The following is a 22,151-nucleotide window of genomic DNA, read 5'->3' as shown; positions in this document are numbered from 1 at the left end:
AATAGAAATAGAGAATTATTCAATAGATAAGGCAAAGGCAGTATGCGTGTCACTAAGTTGGGATCATACTTATTTATCTAGTCATGTTGTGTAAACTTGTACGAATGTATATAGATTATAGATATTATTTTTTTTATAGGATTATTACTAGTACCAGTGTTCTTGACACACAATAGCTGATCTTATCACTTTCATTTTTTTAAAATTTTTATCTGATAACCTGCCTCGTTTCGTACCTATTTTTTTTTATTAGGTTCCAATGCAAATACCTATTCCTATTTATTTTTATTCTAACCTACAACACCCTCCAACCCCAAAAAAATTAAATTAAATAAAACAATGAAAATTAAAAATTATTCAAAAATCAATATTTAAGTATGTATATCAATCCAATTTCAGTGCTAATAACAAGCACAAATTTCCCACATATCTTTGCAGCTGATAAAGCATTAATTATTGGTAGGTTTTATTGTCATAATCGATAACTTTTTGAATTTTTAACCTGTCAAGGTATGTCCTTAAAGTCATTAATTTAAAAAAATTGTTAAGTAGGCAATATTTTTGATTGCTTACCTTAGTGCTAAAATATTCAAAGATAATATCTTAATTTGTTACTGTAAAATAAATTGAGTAAGTAATAAAATCAAGTAAATAATTCATAATATTAAATTAATATTAATATAACAAGGCCAGGAAAGAAATAGGTATTGTCATAATGCCGTATTGCTAATAAACTATAGGTCCTATGCTGGTGCCCTGTCATACACTCCACCGTCGGTTCCCCTGCAAAGGTTGGTTAAACTTATGACTCACCGTGCAACACGAAGCAGCATCTATGCCATATTTAAAAATATACTGGTTAGAAGGTAAGTAGAGATAATTGATTTTTTGGGGACTGGAAAACTAAATCACCATATCAGCAGCTGTTGTTGAACTAATGCATATGTGCACGACGAACACTAAATGTGACACTTGGAGTATAAAATTCGACGAAATTAGATATTTTAAATTTTACACCAAGTAAAATGATGTTAATTACTTTGTTATAATTCAAAAATATTATTCATGGGTATTCAATGCTTTTATTTATATAATAACTTATATTTTACTGACTTACTGTACACAAAGACAAATATTTGGATTGATTTTAAGCTGCATACTATTTATACCATGAACCATCTAGCCAACAAGAAGCAGTTTCCGTACTAATAGAGATGGGATTAACTAAAAAATTAACTTTTACATAGAATTTTTTTTCAAATGGTTTATACATAAAAACAATATCACATCATTGTGTCTATAAAGTACTTCTCAAAACTTTAAATCTAAAATAAATAAATATAAATTTATAAAATACATCATACAATATTCTTTTCTTCATGAACTTAACGAATACGCGTTGTAAGCCTATTATTTTATATTTTTTTTGCATATTTTTGTTGCCGAATTCATTTCAATTTTTCACATAGGAAATTCAAGAGGCGGTACTGATTTAAAATTTAACAAAGTTCTATAACATAACAGATTGACTGAGTTGTTGTATTCTAAAATATTTGGTGACGTATTATATATTGTGTACATAGTACCTAATGTAGTGCTGCACATGAATTGTGTCCCCAAAATCCTTTTTCCACTTAAAATTTTTCCTATAATGTTGCTTCAAGTTTTCTCTATAGCTACTTGAATGAAAACTTATGGAAAACTTAGTGTCGTATTTTTAGTCCTTATTTATAAACACAAACAATTTTATGATTTTTCAACTTCAAAATTACTTGCGAATTTTCGCGTTTTCGACAGATTTCGTAGAAAATCTGAACTATAAACGCTTATAAAAAAAATTGTGTCAAATGGTTTTTAATTTTTTTTTAGCTGCAATCAGAACAACTTATAAGGAACCTTGTATTAAATTTTCAAGTTTTTTTGGTCATCCAAAATTTTTTTCTAACATTAAAAAAAAATTCTCAAAAAAAATCGAAAATTTCAGTGGTCTATAAATAACTCAAAAAAGTCAAAAAATTAAACTGCATATAGATAACATTAACATAAACATTTGGTGAAAATTTCAAGTATTTACAGTGATTAGTTTTTGAATTACAACCATATAAAAAAATCAATTTGGTCGAAAACTGGTTTTGCGTAAAAATTCCCGTTTTTCTGTTATTATTTATTTTGTTTTTCTCGATTTTTTGAAAACTGTTGGAAAATGTTTACTTTTGACCTGTATAATGCACCAAGGATATTCACTTTTACATCGGAAACCACCCCCAAAGTTTTACATTGAAGCATTATTTACTATTTAGACTAGTTATGCTGTACACAGACAACGAAATAAATGAAAAAATCATCATTGTAAAATCAATACATTCATCACTTCGTTCAGAATCTAAAACTTAAAAAACCTTAGATGATACCTTCTTAATGTTATAAATCAACACGGATTAAATTTGTATCCATAACTATTAAATAATGTTTTATTTTTTTGCTTAAGGTAGGGTTGGAAGCAATGTATTTATTTCACGTTTTAGAATCTAAAATTTAGTCTAAAAACTTGACAAGATTACGCATGCTTAAAATAATCTAATTTTAAATTTGTAAAATGATTTGAGTTCATCGACTTTTTTTGTTATTGTAGAAATCAATTTGTGATGTTTCTTTAAAAATTGTTCTTAAATCTTCTTAGCGTTAATTTTTTTGTAATTTTTTACAATTTTGTGTCTTAAAAAAAAAGTTAAACGATTAATTTAAAATTGACTTTCACAATAACCTTAAAAAGACAACGATAAGTATAAATATTTTCACAGAATTGAAATCTGATCATTCTGAGTTGACGTATTTTTGTCAGGCTTTTAGGGCTAGATTGATTATAATTAGTTTCCACATTAGAAAACATATATTATTTCATCAAATGCAATGACTTTTGCATGCGCGTGAGAACTGCTAGTTGCTTCTCAAAATATCACACTGTTGTTGAATATGCGGGAAGTAATGGTAGCGTTGCCGGAAAATCACACAAACGTTAATTTGCTATTCAAACAACAACAATTATCACTGTTAAACTAATTGCCTATAGTTTACTCCTTAGAAACAGAGCGCTTCCAGCACCCTGAAAATCACCGAAGTAATTTTATAGTATTTTTTGAGTTAAAGTTTTATTTAACAAAGATTATACAAACGTTTACAACAACAACAAGATCGAAACCAAACTAAAATTATTATATGCCTTAATGTACGTTAATGTCGTCTAACAAAATCGGACGCATTCCAAGACATGAATTTCTGTGTGGTGGTGGGGGGGGGGGCACTGGCTTCACGTAATATAAATAGTATCATAAAATTTGTAGCTGAAGAAATATTTAAGATCTTTTACAAAATGGTAGATCATAACTCTTAAGGAAGTCTAGGAGAGAGCAGGCTGCTGTGGTACGATCTTAGTACTGAATTCCAGAGCGGTGGTTTTAGGCCAGCTGGTCTAAAGGTCAAGCACGGTCAGCCAAGATGGTTGACAGTGAATCAATGCCAAAATCAAAAAAAAAAATGATAAATAAAATTTGATTGTTCTAATGTTTTTAAGGATTTGTAAGGGTATAAGATAAGCAATTTAAGTATATATTATTTTTATATCATTTATGATCTGAGGTTAACAAGTTATATTATTTGTTAAAGATTTCGATAAATGTTGCTTTACGGGGGCTAAACCTTTTGAAAAAATGTCAGTTCCCATATAACAGTGCCAACACAAAAAATATATAAAAGGTGATTCGCCAAGCATTCATCTCACTATTTTCCTTTAATAATAAATATATTCAAATTTTAATCTTTGGAATTTTTAAATCTAAGGGTGATTAATTGTCCTTGAAACCCGTTTAACAAAAATATAAAATAGACGTAATGTTGGAATTAGTATTTGTTATACTTGGACCATCTTTACAAATTATTAATTTTGACGATGGGTTAATTAATCACTAAAATATTTAAAACCCCATAGCCAACTCATCCCACATATTATAAGCTCATTACTATGGACCTTTTATCTTTAAAACTCAAAAATACCTAGCTATTTAAAACAAGAGTTCAAATAAAATATACATGTATTTTTCACTAGAATTTAATTTGATTCGACGTTATTATTTATTATGAAAATTCTAAAATTCAAACTTCTCACATTTGCGAAGGTAGATAGTTTCATTTCACCCGCGCAAATTCAAAATAAACCCACATATTTAAATTATTACTATTGAAATGGCATCACCGTAACATCTAACATGATTTCATCCCGATCTGTACCGGCACTGTAAGTCGTTGGTAACACTCCCTTAACAGCCGTCGGTTTAGCGCGTCGCCTTGGGGCTTGGACAACGCATCGACACGGACCGCTTCTCTCTCGTTCCGCTGACTCGTTCGCGATAACTCTCGCTCTCGCCATATTGTCGTACAAAAAACGGTACTTACTCATTCTTGTCAATAGACGTGATCTACAACATCCGTGAGATATCCATTTCAATCGTCATACCCACGATTCACTTTTGAATATATTTTGCAACTGTTGAAGACACTAAGAGAAGAATCACCTACCTGATTAGTGTACTCCACACTACTGTGTAATTTATTTTTATTATTTTAATTTTTTTTGGGGGCTTCTATGTTCACGTCTATTGGGACGGCCCAATCATCTCTCTGACCAGCGGCGTAGCCAGGATTATTTTCGAGGGGGGGGGGCTGATCAATTTTTAAAATTAGTAAAATATAATTTAAGACTTTTTGATTGAATATTTGTAGATCATTACAATAATTTTTAAATTTTATTAACATTTCGGGGGGGGGGGGGGCTGCAGCCCCCTCAGCCCTCCCCCTGGCTACGCCACTGTCTCTGACTAACCTATCTCTCTCCTTTCGTTTGTCGTGTCATATACCTCGTGTAATGTTATAGTTTTACTAAGTCATTGTCTTATACTGATTTTTTTATAAAATCATTCAAATAATCTAAACGTGATTTGTAATTCTAACCACTAACCAAGGTTTTTTAGACTATTCATTCTTTGCCTTACTATTATCACATATTAATACGATATTAGCCAAAGCCGCAAACGGTTTAACGTCAAGCCAAGTTATTGCACTAGATTTGAATTATATGATTCCTGAATCCTGAATGTTGATTTTGGAAGTGTTAATAATATGTTAAAATAGTGTTAATTTTTTAATACTCAATTTTATTTTATGCTCTTAGATACCTTCATTTTTAATGGATATTTTCCCTTAAAATTCACGTATAATGAATTATATTTGTTACATTTTAGTTTTGATTGCATAGTTCAATCTTGACCGTCCCAAAATGGTCAACTCAATCGAAATCCCATTAAAGGACTCAGACGAGGTATGTAATTTTGTTAACTTACCATTAACACTGCATGTATAGCTCGGTTATATAAATCCAAAGAAAATTTTAAAGTCTATACATTTTGGATCTATATCTCTGTATTAACAATTGTATAAAATATGTTGTCAATATTTATAACAATTGTTTGTTAAATGTATTTATTATTTAATGAATCATAATATAAATATAAAGTTTTGTTTCTGTTTGTTTAAAATTACAAAAAAATACTAATTAATACAGTGTACTTTTATAAAAGTAATGATATGTAAATAATTTAATTTACAATTAATAAGAACCAATAGGTATAAATATTAATACAATTTTTCATTATTAGTTAAAACCATGCTTTTTTTGCTTTAATTAATAAATATTTTCCATTTTTCATTTTAATAGCTACCAAATAATTCTGAAAATATTTTTTTAAAGCTTTTAATTTATATGGTTATTAAATGATGAAATTTATCAGGGATTTTTATCTCTAGGAAAAACAATTGAACATAAGACTGAAATGATTACCTAATGCTAATCTGAACTTCAAATGCAAAAACTGTACAGTTTGATTAGTGGATGTTATTTTTATATTTTGGAATTTTTAATTTTTAATTTGTTGTAACACATGTTGTTTTATATATCTACAAGAGTTTAAGAAAAGTTTAATAGAATATTTTTTTAGATTATTGATAGATGTAAGTATGTAATGTTATTAATGGTTAGGTATTAAATAAAGGGTAATATTAATATCAGCGTTATGAGTCACAATTAAAATAAGTAAAATTAAAAAAAAAATTTTATTTTATTTTCACAATTCATACAGTTTTATCAAATAAGTTTATCCAATTATTTTTAAATTAATCTAAATAAAATAAAATATTTAAATAAAAACAACTACTAATTAAATAAAAGAATGCTACAATTACCATTGGGATTAAAACACGGATAAGCCATTGCATAGGAGTTTCATTGACTAAAAAGTAAAAATATAAGGTTAGTAGCTAAGTTTACTATACCCATTTGTATTAAGTATTATGCAAACGGATACAGTGAACTTAGCGGCTGACAGCATATTATTAGTTACCAAAAACACTTATTATATGGCCTATCTGTATGCTTTAATATCAATGGTATTACCTATATAAGTTGTATGAGTAATATATGTGTAAAAAATACAATTTTTTAGTTATCGTTTCTTAGAGATATTATTTTATCATAATTTAGATACCTACCAACTTAAATTTTAGTAGTTACATGAATTACTAGAATTGTAGCCTTGTTGCAGAATAAATCTGATTTTTGTATTTAAATTTGTTTGTAAGTATGTAAAGGTTTCAGTAAATTGTCTGTGTGTAGAAGTTTCTTTATAAATTGTAAATTAGTTTCTTCTGTATTATATTGTTGGGATTTCCCTTATTTGTTTCCATGCTTGTATCAATTTAATATAAGTTATCTTTTACCAAAAACTGTTTAAAATAATTATAGTTTGAATAGTATTAATTTATGAATGAAAATTATTTGATAAAATGACTCCAAGAACACTTATTGCACTGTACCTATTAATCGGTTTTTAAAAATGTCCACCATTTTTTTTGCTTATTAATGTTACTATACAATATAGAAATATAGTAAGTATAAAACAATCAAAATTCCATTAATATGACGTAGGCGATATCATGAAAAATATAACTGATCTAAGTTTTTGAAATATTGGTTAATTGTTGCAACATTACATTTACTTTTATAATTTTGATATGGGACAAAAAACCTACATAAATCTACCATGTTATTGGTTTTTATTTTATTGAATGTATATTTTCCAAAGTTTTGGATTTTATAAATGATGATAAAGACTTAATAAATTATAATACTCGTATATTACCTTCCTAGGTACCTATCATGTTATATTATTACATAAATTATGATAAAAAGATTTGTTAAACAATAAAATGATATAAGTTTTAAATAATTAATTGATTTCTGATACATATGTTCCATATAACATATTGCTTGTTAAATCACTTAATTAAGTAAAAAAGTTAGTAGCTATTTTAATGTTGAATTAAGATTTTGAATAAAAATCCAATTCAAAATTTTAATTTTTTTTTAGGTGATTGAAATACAATTAGACAAGTTGCCAGAGTATGATGAAGTGCATGGCATTTTAAAGTCTGAACATTCAAATCTACATATATGGATCAATTTAGCTGTATGTCTTGTTTAATAACTTAACTTTTTTTCATATTAATGTATAATAATATAATTTTTTTAACAAATTTTAGTTAGAGTATTATAAAAGAGGCAATTCAGCTGCATTAGTTATGTTGCTGCAGTCATCACGTAGTAATGCTAACTTAAAATATAAAGATAGCGAGAAAGATCAAATGAAAGCTCTTGATATGTTGGCAGCATACTATGTGCAAACAGCTAATCAAGAAAAATGTAAAGATAAACGCCGAGAACTTTTCAACAAGGCCACAAAACTTTATACAACAGGGGATAAAATTATGATGTATGATTTGGTGAGTACATAGTTATAATACTTTGTATCTTGTATCTACATCTCAGTTTTTTAAATGTAATCAAATATTTCTTAAATTTTTAGAATCATTTGTTGGGTCGTGCTTTCTTTTGCTTATTAGAAGGTGGTAAAATTGAACAAGCAGATGCTCAGTTCAATTTTGTATTGAATCAATCATTTAACAATATACCAGCTCAATTAGGCAAAGCTTGTATTGCATTCAACAGGAAGGACTACAAAGGAGCTCTAGCCTATTATAAAAAAGTATTGCGCTTTAACCCTCAGTGTCCTGCTGATGTTCGACTTGGCATGGCACATTGCTTTTTGAAACTAGGAAACATAGAAAAAGCTCGATTAGCATTTGAACGTACCTTACAGTTAGATCCCAATTGTGTTGGTGCATTAGTTGGTCTTGCCGTCATGAAGTTGAACAGTGAAAATCCTAGTGACATCAAATTAGGTGTAAACATGTTGTCAAAAGCATATGCTATTGATACAAACAACCCAATGGTCTTAAATCATTTGGCTAATCACTTCTTCTATAAAAAAGACTATGCCAAGTCTGAATTACTTGCTAGACATGCCCTACAAAACACAGAGAATGAAGCTGTGAGAGCTGAAAGTTGTTATCATATAGCTAGAGTTTTCCATGTACAGGTAGTGCAGGATTTTTTTTTATTATCACTGTTTTATATAATTTTAATATGATTCAACTTTTAGAATAATTATGACCAAGCATTCCAATATTATTATCAAGCAACCCAGTTTGCACCTGTTACTTTTGTTCTCCCACATTTTGGCCTTGGTCAAATGTATATTTATGGAGGTGATAAGGAAAATGTAATACTAATTCATGAAATTTTTTCTTTACATAAATATTTAAACGCATTTGTTTAAAAATGATATTAGGCAGCTCAGTGCTTTGAAAAAGTGCTTAAAGCTAATCCTGACAATTATGAGGCAATGAAAATTCTAGGTTCATTGTATGCTACTTCAAAAAATCAACAGAAACGAGATATTGCAAAAACTTATTTAAAAAAAGTATGTAATTTAAAAATGAAAATAATATATAAAACTTTAATTATTATTTTATCAACCTAGATAACAGAACAATCCCCAGATGATGTAGACGTTTGGATAGATTTAGCGCAAATATTAGAGCAATCAGATTTACAAGCATCATTGTCTGCATATGGCAAAGCTATAGTTTTAATCGGCAACATGCCTAATAATTACATTCCACCAGAAATACTTAATAATGTTGCTTCATTACATTATAGGTAAAAATTTATGTCAAAGTTGAACAAATTATAAACATAAAAATTGTAATTTATTATTTATTTTTAAAGGCTTAATAATATGGATGAATCTCGTTATAAACTTGAAGAATCTTTGAGTTTGTCAAAGAAAATGACTGAAACAAATCCACAGCGTTATAACTCCATTGCTGTTACAATTACATACAATTTAGCAAGGATTTATGAAAGGCAATGCCAGTTTCAGAAGGCAGAAACATTTTACAAAGACATTCTCAAAGAGCATCCTAATTATGTTGATTGTATATAAATAATTGATTTACTTTTATGCTGTTATAAGTAATATAATCTTATAACTTACAGGTTACTTACGTTTGGGTTGTATGGCTCGAGATCGTAACCAAATTTATGAAGCTTCTGATTGGTTTAAAGAAGTATTGCGTATAAACAATGAACATCCCGATGCCTGGTCACTTCTAGGGAACTTGCATTTAGCCAAAATGGAATGGGGTCCTGGGCAAAAAAAATTTGAACGTGTGCTGAATGTATGTCATAATAACTTTTGTATATAATTCAAATATAATAATTTGAATTGTCTTTAGAACCCATCAACATTAAATGATTCATACTCATTGATTGCTCTGGGAAATGTTTGGTTGCAAACTCTACATCAACCAACTAGAAATAAGGACCAAGAAAAAAGACATCAAAACTTGGCATTACAATTTTATACAAAAGCATTGAAATATGATCCAAGGAACATTTGGGCTGCTAACGGAATTGGTTGGTGATTATTTGTATAAATAGATTAGTAACTAGGATTTTATTGAGTATTTTGAGTCTTTGGTATTACAAACACAATCTATTTAAATGTATTATTAGTTAATACTCCCTCTACATTTAAATTCCTGGTACGCTATTACAAACACTCAGTTTATTATTAATAAAAATCAAAAGATATAATTTTAAATTTTTCCATGACTTTAATTTTTTGAAAATTATACTCAATTAATTTTTCAGTACTGATATCTTTTGAGGGAATTCCTTTTTATAGATTTTATGTTCAATACTCAATGGTAAGAATGTACTATATAATGCTTAATAATTTTACTAAAAATAAATTGGTGTATCAAGGTTGTGTTTTGGCACATAAGAATTGTATAAATGAAGCAAGAGAAATATTTTCTCAAGTAAGAGAAGCTACTGCTGATTTTTGTGACGTTTGGTTGAATATTGCACATTTATACGTTGAACAAAAACAGCATATTAGTGCTATTCAAATGGTATGTTGAAATTTTTCAGATAACGTATCAATTATTTAATTTACTAAGCATATTATGTTACTACATATTTATTTGATATAATATTACAGTATGAAAATTGTATGAAGAAGTTTTTCAAACATGATAACGTTGAAGTACTTCAATATCTTGGGCATGCATACTTTAGAGCAGGAAAGTTGAAAGAAGCAAAAACAGTATTTTTGAAAGTGAGTAAATATAATTATTTGTTATATAAAGTAATATAGTGACATAAACTTTTTATTTGATATTAGGCTCGAAGGGTTGCTCCTCAGGATACAGTTTTAATATACAATATTGCTCTTGTCCTACAAAAATTAGCAACTGAAATACTGAAAGATGAAAAATCAAACTTGAAAGATGTACTGAAAGCTGTATATGAACTTGAACTATCACATAAGTATAATTACTGGTTTTATAAATATTATCATTAGGTATTATAAATTATATGTATTATTTTTTAGATATTTCCAATATTTGTCTGTTCACGGTGATTCTATGAGGTATGATGTAAGTCTAGCTAATATTGAAGCTAAACAGTGTCAAGATTTACTGTCACAAGTCCAATACTATGTGTTAAGAGCACATAAGAAGGATAATGATGAGCTTGACATGCGTCATAAACAAGAAGAGAAACGAAAATTATACCGTGTCAAACAGATTGAAGAACAAACTAAAGCATTACAAAAACAAGAAGAACAAAGAAAAGAAATAATGCTAAAACGTCAAGAATATAGAGAAAAAACAAAGAATGTCCTGGTATTTGACCATGTTTTAGAAAAACCTAAGGGTAAAGGGAAACGTCGTGAAAACTATGGTTCAGATTCTGGTGGAAGTATTGCATCTGAACCAAATAACAAAAGACGTCGTAAGCCTTCAAAGTCTAACACAGCAATGAAAAGGTTATATATTTTATGTACTTCCTATTAATTATGTAGATATTTTAATACTATAGTATTAGTGTTATAATCTACTATTTTAAATTCAGCCATTAAATTCAACCAAAACTCCATATCACAATATTAATAAAACTTGAATCCTACTATACAGTGAAACTTCCATATAACAAAGTCAAATAAGCAACCAAAAAAATTTGTAATATGGAGGAATTCGTTCAATAGAATTGTGTATTTTTTTCAACTTTTTTTAAAATTTAATTATTTATGTAGGTATGTGTGTATGTATGTATGTATGTATGTATGTATGTATGTATGTATGTATGTATGTATGTATGTATGTATGTATGTATGTATGTATGTATGTATGTATGTATGTATGTATGAATGTGTGTGTGTGTGTGTGTGTGTGTGTGTGTGTATATATATATTATAATGTATTATAATTTTATATTTCAAAAGAAATAATAAGTGAATTATATGAAAAATATAATAAAAAATCATAATACAGTTTAATTTAATTTTTAACCTTAACGAAATAGTATGGTACTTTGTTCAAAACACGTTTTCGATAATACACTTTAAGAATATTAACTATTCCTATTGGTCCATTGGTTGGACTGGTTGGAGCCTACTTGTTGTATTCGGAGGAAAATATTCAAATATTACAGATTTTAACTTTATAGATAAAGTACGAGGATGAGCAGCACAATTAAACACTAATAAAATTATTTTTTGTTTTTCTTAAGACATTTACGTTTTGACATTTTTTTATACGGACGAAGAGAAAACGAAAAAAATTTGTATTTTACACGTTTGCATCAATATTGGAACTGAAATACAAATACTGCAGTGGAATTAATCAGTTTGCCTACCTTTGATGTCTTATCTTTATTATTGTTCATATACAATTTTAGAACACCATGTTTAAAATTTGATAATGACAACATTTGAAAAACCAGTTTTTATCGAATAGTTATTTCATTATATTATAGAAACATGAGATTGGTTATTTGGAGAAAAATTTACGTGTAATTGTCAATGAAGGTCATGGTTCTCAAAAATAATTCGTTTAATAGAAAATTTCGTTAGATGGAAGTTCATTTTATGGAAGTTTCACTGTATGTAATATTTACTTTATTTACTAAATATTCATTTTATATTATTTTCATGGATTCCAAGTTAACAGAGCTAAACAAAATTAAAATGTAGTATTTTATTTATTTATTTATTTTCATTTAAAAATAGAAATGTATACATACATATGTAAATTAGTAAAAATATTTATACTTATTATAATATGGCATTATACATAAATGATTATCTCCATAAGCTAGGCTTGTTGTGGAGACAAGGTTTTTAAAAATATCTCTTATATTTACTAAAATAATTAAATTAACACAATATAAGTCAATCATAGTTGATTTAGTGATTATAAGCTTATCATAAATATAAATTTAAAAATATTTTTTGAATTACCAAATAAATATAACAATTTTACAGGAATACAGATGTAATAAAATTTATCAAAGTTAGTAATTTAATTTGTTCATTTACTATTTTCTTATATAATCTAAAGATTTTAAACAAACCAACGTCAATATTTAATTCCATTGCCATCTTAATTCTAGCATTCAAGGGGTTTCTTTTTCCAAATTCCGTTCTACACATTGGAATTAAATACATATTGGTTTGTTTCTTTCTTGTACAATGGTTATGTTAAAATCTAAATTTTTGAATATCAAGGAAAAACATATTCGATAATATATGTCGTGCATATAATTGAGTTAAATTTAATAGATTACATTTTTTATAAAACAATACAGTGTTCAACTTGTAGGGTTTTTTAAAAGATATTTTAATAACAGAGTTTATAGTGGTTTCAAGTTAATTCAGATGTATATTGTAGGCACCACCCCAACTCCCAATACCATATGAATAAATTTACTGAGCCATAGCTATGAAAACTATTCTCATTGTGGTTGGTGATAGAATGTTTCTACAAATTTTAAATTTATAGAACAATAGTCTTGATCTTTCTAGTTGTATTAATAATATGATTTTGCCATTTAAGGTTAGCATCAATAGTAATACCTAGATATTTTACATTTTGTACTGAAGAAATATAAGTGCAATTACACTTACTGTCATTACTAATAGCAGACACTCTATTTTTATTAAATTCATTACAATTTATGAGGTTTATTGATAATTATTTCTAGTGGGTGACAATTTATTTATACTAAAATTCACAAAGCAAGTTTTTGTTTAATTAAGTTCTAGGAGGTTATTATCAAACCATGTTTTGAAGATACTTAATACATGAGTAGATTTACAATGAATATGATTTTTATTTATGGCATCTATAATAATTGAGGTGTCATCTGCAAAAATGAAAAATGATCCGTTACACTTTATATTCAATAAGTCATTAATATAAACAATAAAAATAAGTGGACCTAATACAGTAGTACCTTGCGGTATTCCATGATTTGAAATCAGATAATCGCTTACATTGTCATTTACTTTTACTTGTTGAATACGATTTTCTAGAAAATTACATATAAAGTTATTTGCATTACCCCTGATACCGTATTTTTCTAATTTAGCTAGTAATATTGAATGGTCAACAGAATCGAAAGCTTTTTTAACATCTATAAAAAGTCTTATTGCTGCTCTATTCTTATCTAGTTTGTTGTAAATGTGACTAATTACAGCCATTAAAGCTTTATCAGGTACCTTTGTTTCTCCTGAAACCAAATTGATTACCAGAAAAACTTGAGCATGTTTCTAAGAAGTTATAAAGCCTATCTTTGATGCAATTTTCTAAGACTTTGGATAGTGTAATTGTAAGTGCTATTGGTCGATAATTTGTTTTATTTAACTGCTTATGTAACGGGATAATGATAGTATTTTTGAATGAATCTGGAAAAACACCAGTAGTAAAAACTAAATTAAAAATATATTGTAATGGTGTAAGAATATTTAAAATAATAGCTTTTAAAATCTTGTTTGTTAATTCCCACCTATTGAATGAACATGCTGGTTTAATATTTAATATATATTTTTTAATTTCAGTAGTTGAAATAGGGTTTAGGAATATAATTTTATCATTTACTGGAATATAATTTAAAACTGTAAATTTTCTTATGTTTAGAGGTGATTTCAGTTTATTCGAAATATTTGTACCTATATAGATTCGAAAAAGGAGTTGAACTCATTTGCAATACTAATATTATGTGTTAAAATTTGATTTTGAAGATTTATGATTGTTGGTATATAGTTTGTTTTATTACATTTATTATCTAAGGCTTCATTTATAAATTCCCATATTTTTTTAGTATTACCTTTTGCATTAGAAATTTGTTTATATAATAATAATATACTATAATAGTTATAATATAGACTCTATATTAACAAAATTGGGTACTTGTTTGTTATCGCCCCGCCATATAGTTATTGTGTTAAGCTCGTGATAGATGATCTATTTTAGGAAATATTTTAGGAAATAACTATACTTTGAGAGATATTTTATATCATACTAATATAATATTAAATAAATAATAATATATTAGTACGTTGATGGTTTAATAAAATAGAATAATAAAAATATATTTCTGAGTTCTTGCCTCTTTTGTAAATTTATATTATTTTTTAGATTCTGAGTGGATAGCGATGAATGTATTGATTTTACCATGATGTGTGTTTTTATTTTATTTATTTTATTTTTTTTTTTTTTGTGTATGTCATCACGTTTTGGGGCAGTAAAAATGCTTCGATTTTTGACTTCAGTACCTCGTTCGATCAGAAAGTGAATCTAGTTGGTACTTTGGGGGGTCAAAAGTAAAAAATTCTTAATACTTTTCTAAATAATCGAGAAAAACAAACTAAAAATTAAGGGAAAAACGGGAAATTTTACGCACACTCATTTTTCGACAAAATCGATTTTGGTTTTTGATGTAACTTTAAAAATGAATGACCATAGATACATGAAATTTTCACCCAATGTTTATATAAGTATATTCTATACACCATGCAATTTTCAAAAAAATTCGACTTAAGTTGAACCATTCATAGGCATTTGAAATTTTCGATCATTATTAGTTTTTTTAAATTAATATCGATAAAAATTTATTTGTTAGGCAGAAAAGCTTGAAAATTTAATACAAGGCTCTTAACATATTGTTACAGTAGCAGTTGAAAAATAAAATAAATTCATAGTCACAATTTTTTTTATAAGCATTCAAAGTTTGAATTTTGACAAAATACGTAAAAATCACGAAAATTCACAAATTATTTTAAGCTAGAAATTCATAAAAATTTTCCTTTTATATCTAAGATTTCAAAATTTAATACAAGATTCCTTACAAGTTTTTCAATCTTTATCACAAATAAAAATTCCACCGGAAATTCAAATTAAATTTTTATGAGCATTTGAAATTTAAATTTTTACAACATTGGATTTTCACTGGATTTCACATTTAGTGATTTTCGTATTTTGTTGTAACTCTAAAAGTATAAAACAAAATATAAATATCGATAAAAATTTATTTTTTCGGTAGAAAAGCTTGAAAATTTAATACAAGGCTTCTAACACATTTTAGCAATAGCAGTTGAAAAATAAAATAAATTCATGGTCACAATTTTTTTTTACAAGGATTCAAAGTTTGAATTTTGACAATATACGTAAAAATCATGAAAATTCATAAATTATTTTATGCTAGAAATTCATAAAAAAATTTCCTTTTATATCTAAGATTTGAAAATTTAATACATGGTTCCAATCATATTTTTACAATAGCAATTGAAAAATAAAATAAATTCGTTGCCACAATTTTTTTTTACAAGCATTCAAAGTTTGAATTTTGACAACATAATATGTAAAAATCATGAAAATCCGCAAATTATTTCAAACTAGAAATTCATAAAAAATTTTCTTTTTAAATCTAAGATTTGAAAATTTTTAATAATCTATAATATATCCTACACAGATAAACCGCTTAGAATCGTTTTTCGTATACAATGATATAATATTATTGGATTCAAATTTAATTCCATCCATTACAGTAACCCACTTGTAACCTACTGTACAGCAGTGCGATATCCACGACTTACCCGCCTTTTTTTAAAATTTATAATTGTAATAAATTTTTTTAAATTCAAATGGCCTCCTTTGTAAATTTATAATTATAATAATTTTTTTTTAATTTTTTTATTGTATTATAATATATTTTATTTATGTCTCCGCCGATTATAATAAGTGATTGATATTTGGAGTAATTGTTTAAAAAGTCTTCAAGATTATCAATAAAATCAATTTTATTCAAACTGGGTGATCTGTAAATGCATGTTATATTAATTAATATATTATTATAGGAAATTGAGAAATCTAATGGGCTACAGTGGTTACCCTTCCAGTTATTATATCATTTACTATAATTGAGTCTTTAATGTAGGTAAACACTTATTCCATCAGATATATTTAATAAGCTATATCTCAGATAACATAATAATATCAAATTTAATGTTAGCTTAACTTAAAACCACTAAAAATTCGTAAAATGTTTTCTGATACTTTATTCAATGAAAAGACAATAAGATCATCAATTTGACCAGACAAATCTCTAACCATATGTTTTTGAAATTTATTTTGCCAACCAGAATAATCTTTTGTTTTCCTTAAATAAGTTGATCGTTATTGATAAATACTTGGACTTAAGGAAAGTTAGTATGTAAATTATTCGCAGTTACCGGATTTTTATTCTTATAACTTAATTTTATTGATTTAATAATAGGTACTGTCTTTTAGGATCGTTGAATTGAATTTAGCTTTAATTTTACCATCAGTATTGTTGAACGGTTTCAATCTGTAAGTATGTATCAACAATATCTTCGTTTTTATAATACTAATGTTTAATATATTAGCTACTGATGTAATTATATTAGGTGTATCTTAGCTAGGAGGTTTCGGGATACCAGTAATTTAAACCTATTGATTTAGAGAAGCTTGTTCTTTAACATAATTTTGAGGCAATCAATTTCTTTTTCAAGTTTAGAGCATCTACGTTCTGTTTCCATTACCCTCTTTTCCATACCATTAACGGTGTTTACAACATTGGCTATTTTCTTCTTGATTTCATCAAATGATTCTCCATAGAAATTTAATGAACTTTCTATTGATGCGACGTTAGTAGTAAGTACTTTGATTTTTCTAAGCATTTTTTTCATATCAATTTTTACTGACCCTAAATCATAATCGTCCTCATCATTTTGATTTGAATTTCCCATATTATTCAATTTTTTTCTTTGCGTATTATTTTTAGTATTATAATTACAATATTCACAAGTCCATTTAGCACTAATCTTATTATATTCCACGAGTGATTCAAGATTTGTACATTTCACATAAAAATCAAAATCACAACTTTTACAAGTTACGGTTTTCTTAGGTGATATGTTAATATTACATTTAGCACACAGCATAATAATACGAAATACGACCATGACGAACACACTATAACGCACAACCGGCTTTAACGAGAAGTAGATAATAACTGAAGTAGATTTTAGGTTCTTATTAAAAAGTATTTACTTGCACTCAATTATAAAAGATTATTAATTTTTTTTATTTTTTTTATGTAGTGGTGGAATTGGTGGTAATTACAAAAAGAAAAAAATACATGAATATAAATGGAAGAAAGATAGTGTTGCACCTGGAGGATCTGATGCAAGTGATAAAATTGCATCAAAAAAAAAGCGTACAGTAAGTTTTAAATTTAAATCTACACAAAAACAAAAAGTTTAAATGTTAAAACATATTATGTTTAGTCTACAAGTATTAAAAAGGGATCTGTGTTATCAACTAAACAGAAACTTAAAGTTGTATCCAAAGCAACTATATCTACTAGCGAGGATGATTGTAATGACAATGAAGTAAAACAACGAATTTCTGGGCAGTTAGTATAATACATTCTTCTTAATATAAAAAAAAGTTGTAATTCATTTGTTGTATATAATATTTAAATTTATTTCTACAGTAATTCAAAGAATGCTAGATCACGTTCAAGGTAAGTACCTGCTATTAATTTGTTACATGATGTCTTTTGTAGATATTATATTATACAAAGTTATTATGATTTACTTAACCAAAGTAATTAATTTAATGTTTTTAGCTCCAATTCTCATTCACGTTCCGGTAGCCGTAAATCAAGAAATATATCTCGGTCTGGTGCACGTAGGTTTAGATTAAAATCTAAAAGTGTCTCACGCAGACTATCAAAATCTAGATCACGTTTGGGTAGTAAATCAAGTAGCTATTCACATTCTGGAAATAGTTCTAGTTCTGGAAGTTGTTCGGGAAGTCGTTCACCTTCATATAGTATTTCAAGATCTAATAGCCGATCTAGGTCTTGCTCTGCATCTGGTTCTAAATCTCGCTCTCAATCTCGAAGTAAATCTAATTCAGTATCAAAATCATCAAACCAATCGAAGTCTATTAATTGTTCTGCTACTGATTCACCAGCTTGTTCAGGAAGTAGATCTGCATCTAATTTGTATTCCAAATCTAGCAGCAGATCTTTTTCTAAATCTAGGTAAAAATAATTTTTTAAGGTTCACAAATTTAGTGATTATAACTGTGAATTTTTTTCCTCTTTCTCTCGCCTCCGCTTCGGACACACCTTACTATCTTCGCACTTCTTTAAACTCGGCCTAAATAATTTCCCCTTCTGCATCCGCTATTCCTGCTTCGCTACTTACAACATCACTCACATCCTTTTTAACTGCCTATAGATCTTCTCCCAATGCAAAAGTTTTCTCTCCTTAATTAATTTTCTAAATATTCCAGTCAATCCTCAGTATATTGTTTCCTGGAATTCTCAACCTGTTATTAGTTATACCAATTACTCCATGTTTAACTCTGGATTATGTAACTTTACAATAGTATATTGAATCATATCAAAATATATTTAATTATTAATTTTGTAACAATTTATTTTTATTTTCAGTAGTGGATCAGCTTCTAGATCCGGTTCAGCTTCATCAACTTTATGATTAAACAACTTTACGATTAAAAATTATTTAACATATTAAATTAGGTGTGATATTATTTTAATTTTTTTTGATATGTGTAATTTTATTCAGAAAAAACTACAAAATAAAATTTCTTGAAAATAGTTCAAAGTAAATGCATAGCTAACATCTAATTTCGCTGTACCTAGTTACTCGGAATATTATATAATATTATCTGCTTTTAAGTTTTCAATATTATATAGGCATTTATATTTAAAAATACAAATAGCAGTTTAATGATTAAATTATTAGGAATCAAGTTTATATAATTTTAAATTAAGTTTTACAGCATTTTTGATTATATTGATCGTTAATAAAAAAAACTCAAAAATTAATTATTAATGTTATTAAGAGCATCGGAATCGGTACAATTTTAGATTAAAAACATATTATCATTGATTAAATGGAACTCTCACACCTTGTAGCCGGATTCTGTTTTTTTAAATTATCATTTAAAATCCAAGGAAATTTCGAAGGTTGAATTAAAGTCCAATTTTAAAAATTATATTTGTAGAAACTGAAATATGCATTTTGAATTATGTAAAATGTTGTCATTTTTCAAATGTATTTTCCTAGCACTATTTAAAGTAAAATGAAAATTGGGGTTTAATCAAACCTGAAAACACTTATAATGTCTATCACATTTTATAGAATTGCGGATAATTGGAAAAACCGTTACCGACACCCTTATCAATTTATGGTTTTCCTTTTTTAAATAAGTTAATTTTTTTCTTTTGTGATTTATTTACTCAAATTTTCTGTAATGTTATATTTAAGGTAATTATTGATAAGATTTTTTTCATTATTATTAAATTTATTTTTTTTTTGTTACTAAAAACAATATTCCGTGTACGTTCAATATAATATTAAATCTTTGTTGATTGTTTATTTGATGCTGATTAAACGGATAGTAACAGACTGGATTGGGAAATAATTGCTGTTAATGTAATAATCTAATAATGTAATAAAATATATTAATACTCCATTTTTAATATTCAATAATTGAACATGTTATTTTTCTGCTTAAATTCTTAATATCCACAATGCCCTATTGCACATAATTCCCACGCCTAAGTCATAGTCTACCGACCTTTTGTATTTGAAATTCATCTTTAAAAATCTGCCCAATTAGTTTTACCCAAACAAAATCTTTTCCACACTACATAATATTTTACTTATAACGAGGTTCAGGTATTATCATCTCCACTAAGACCGATACACTATAGAGGGAGTGTGTTCTATAACAAAACTGCTAAGGAAGCAAAATTCGTGATAATGGGTAGGGCTCATGCCAATTAACGGAAAGATTGTTCAACTATCTAAGCAACCAAATCTGATAATTCAATAAGGATTGAACATTTTCTAGACAATAAAGCGTGGTTTTACCAAAATATGTCTGTCCACGCTGCCAAACACCCAAGAGATTGTAAAGTCAAGAAAACTTTCCACCCGAAAATCCACCCGGCCGAGTAACACTAAGATACCAAAGATGTCCTGGATGGCATGGCAGCTTTCATCAAAATAACAACGGATAACTGACACTTTGTATAATATAGTATTAATAATAATACTCATTAAGTAAATTCAATCTAAATTTTAAATTAACGGATCTAAACCTAAACATAATCTACCAAGTAAAATTTTTTTTTATATTTAAACCAAGGGAAAAGCAAAAATAGTTTTTCTTAATGACAACGTAGAACAGCTTATACTAGTATGTAACATTTATTTAGCTGTAGAATATACCTGCGACCATTTATAATATAAAAAAAATATTTCGACTCTTTTTGAGCTCTTTAAAGTCACGATAAATTTTGGATTTTAAAGGGTTTTTTTTAAATTCTTATAAATAAATAACTTTTCGCTCAATCGAAAGATTGAAATTTACTAGGACAAAGTTTCATATAATTTGTTAACAGTGTAATTAAAAAAGAAGTTGATCGTAAATCTAAAATAAATTTGTATTATTTTGCTGTAGCTAGAATTTTGGCAGAATTTTTCAAACTTATTTTTGGTAAATTATTTTTCTGTTAGAAAATTAGAAATTCATAAATTCACGAAATTATAAGGTAAGTTGTTAAATTATTTTTCAACTTTGATTATTTATATAAGTATAATAGCGGTAACAGACCGACTTCGCTCGAATCATTTTTTAACAATTTATTATTTAATTCAAATTTAATAACTCATATTATAATAATGAGTAGTCGACTATGATAGCTACTGTACAGCAGAGTGGAACATACTTTCAGGGATGTGTTCCCAAGAGGGGATGAGGGGATCATATACCCTGTGACTTTTTTTTTTAATGATGGTTGTGTTTCTACTTCTCGGTTGTTTTGGTTTGATTGGAAAAACAGGTAGTACCTTTATTATTATTTATAAGTTTTAATTTTCGAGTCATACAAGATATTAGTATCCACAATATTAAAATATCATGTAAATTGTGTATATTAAAATAATAATTCTTTATTATGTTATTTCCATATATCTGATAATTAGCCATACGTGAATATCGGCATAATATTTAGACATTTACCAACAGATGTTTTTAGCTTAAGCTCTTAAAATACTGTGCTTGAAATTCTGAATTCTATTTTAGAAACTTTAGAAGATATAAGAAGTCCAGAAGGACAGGTTGACTTTCATAAGATGCAGAATTTAAAGGGCTACTTAGTATTTTGTAGGCTTTTAATTTTTTATTTATAGCACATATTTTTAAAACAGTTGTTTATTTTATCG

At 27.1% G+C, this 22,151-nt stretch overlaps 1 protein-coding gene across 1 annotated transcript; it reads left to right on the top strand.

The window, feature by feature from the left end:
* The first annotated feature begins 5,329 nt into the window (after window positions 1-5,329).
* On the top strand, window positions 5,330-19,391 carry LOC107168362 (RNA polymerase-associated protein CTR9 homolog). Its single transcript, XM_015517748.2, has 19 exons — window positions 5,330-5,371; window positions 7,476-7,574; window positions 7,648-7,887; window positions 7,971-8,543; window positions 8,607-8,726; window positions 8,796-8,927; window positions 8,988-9,166; window positions 9,236-9,444; window positions 9,506-9,687; window positions 9,745-9,925; window positions 10,277-10,425; window positions 10,515-10,631; window positions 10,698-10,843; window positions 10,908-11,345; window positions 17,982-18,102; window positions 18,168-18,295; window positions 18,377-18,406; window positions 18,512-18,931; window positions 19,346-19,391. Exons 1-19 carry the CDS (start codon window positions 5,330-5,332, stop codon window positions 19,389-19,391), a joined length of 3,552 nt encoding a protein of 1,183 aa, XP_015373234.2.
* The last annotated feature ends 2,760 nt before the right edge of the window (window positions 19,392-22,151 follow it).

This window comes from Diuraphis noxia, unplaced genomic scaffold, assembly GCF_037042655.1.
Source record: "Diuraphis noxia isolate RWA-SAM2 unplaced genomic scaffold, SU_Dnox_SAM2 contig0002, whole genome shotgun sequence".
In the NCBI taxonomy this organism is placed as follows: Eukaryota; Metazoa; Arthropoda; class Insecta; order Hemiptera; family Aphididae; genus Diuraphis; species Diuraphis noxia.
The sequence above is the reverse complement of the archived record's forward strand: the minus strand, read 5'-3'. Positions and strand labels throughout refer to the sequence as shown.

Coding starts and splice junctions, on each gene's coding strand:
- LOC107168362 (XM_015517748.2), top strand. CDS start 5,330: ATGGTCAACTCAATCGAAATCCCATTAAAGGACTCAGACGAG. Junction 7,888..7,970: donor AAATTATGATGTATGATTTG/GTGAGTACATAG, acceptor TTAAATTTTTAG/AATCATTTGTTGGGTCGTGC. Junction 10,426..10,514: donor ATATTAGTGCTATTCAAATG/GTATGTTGAAAT, acceptor ATAATATTACAG/TATGAAAATTGTATGAAGAA.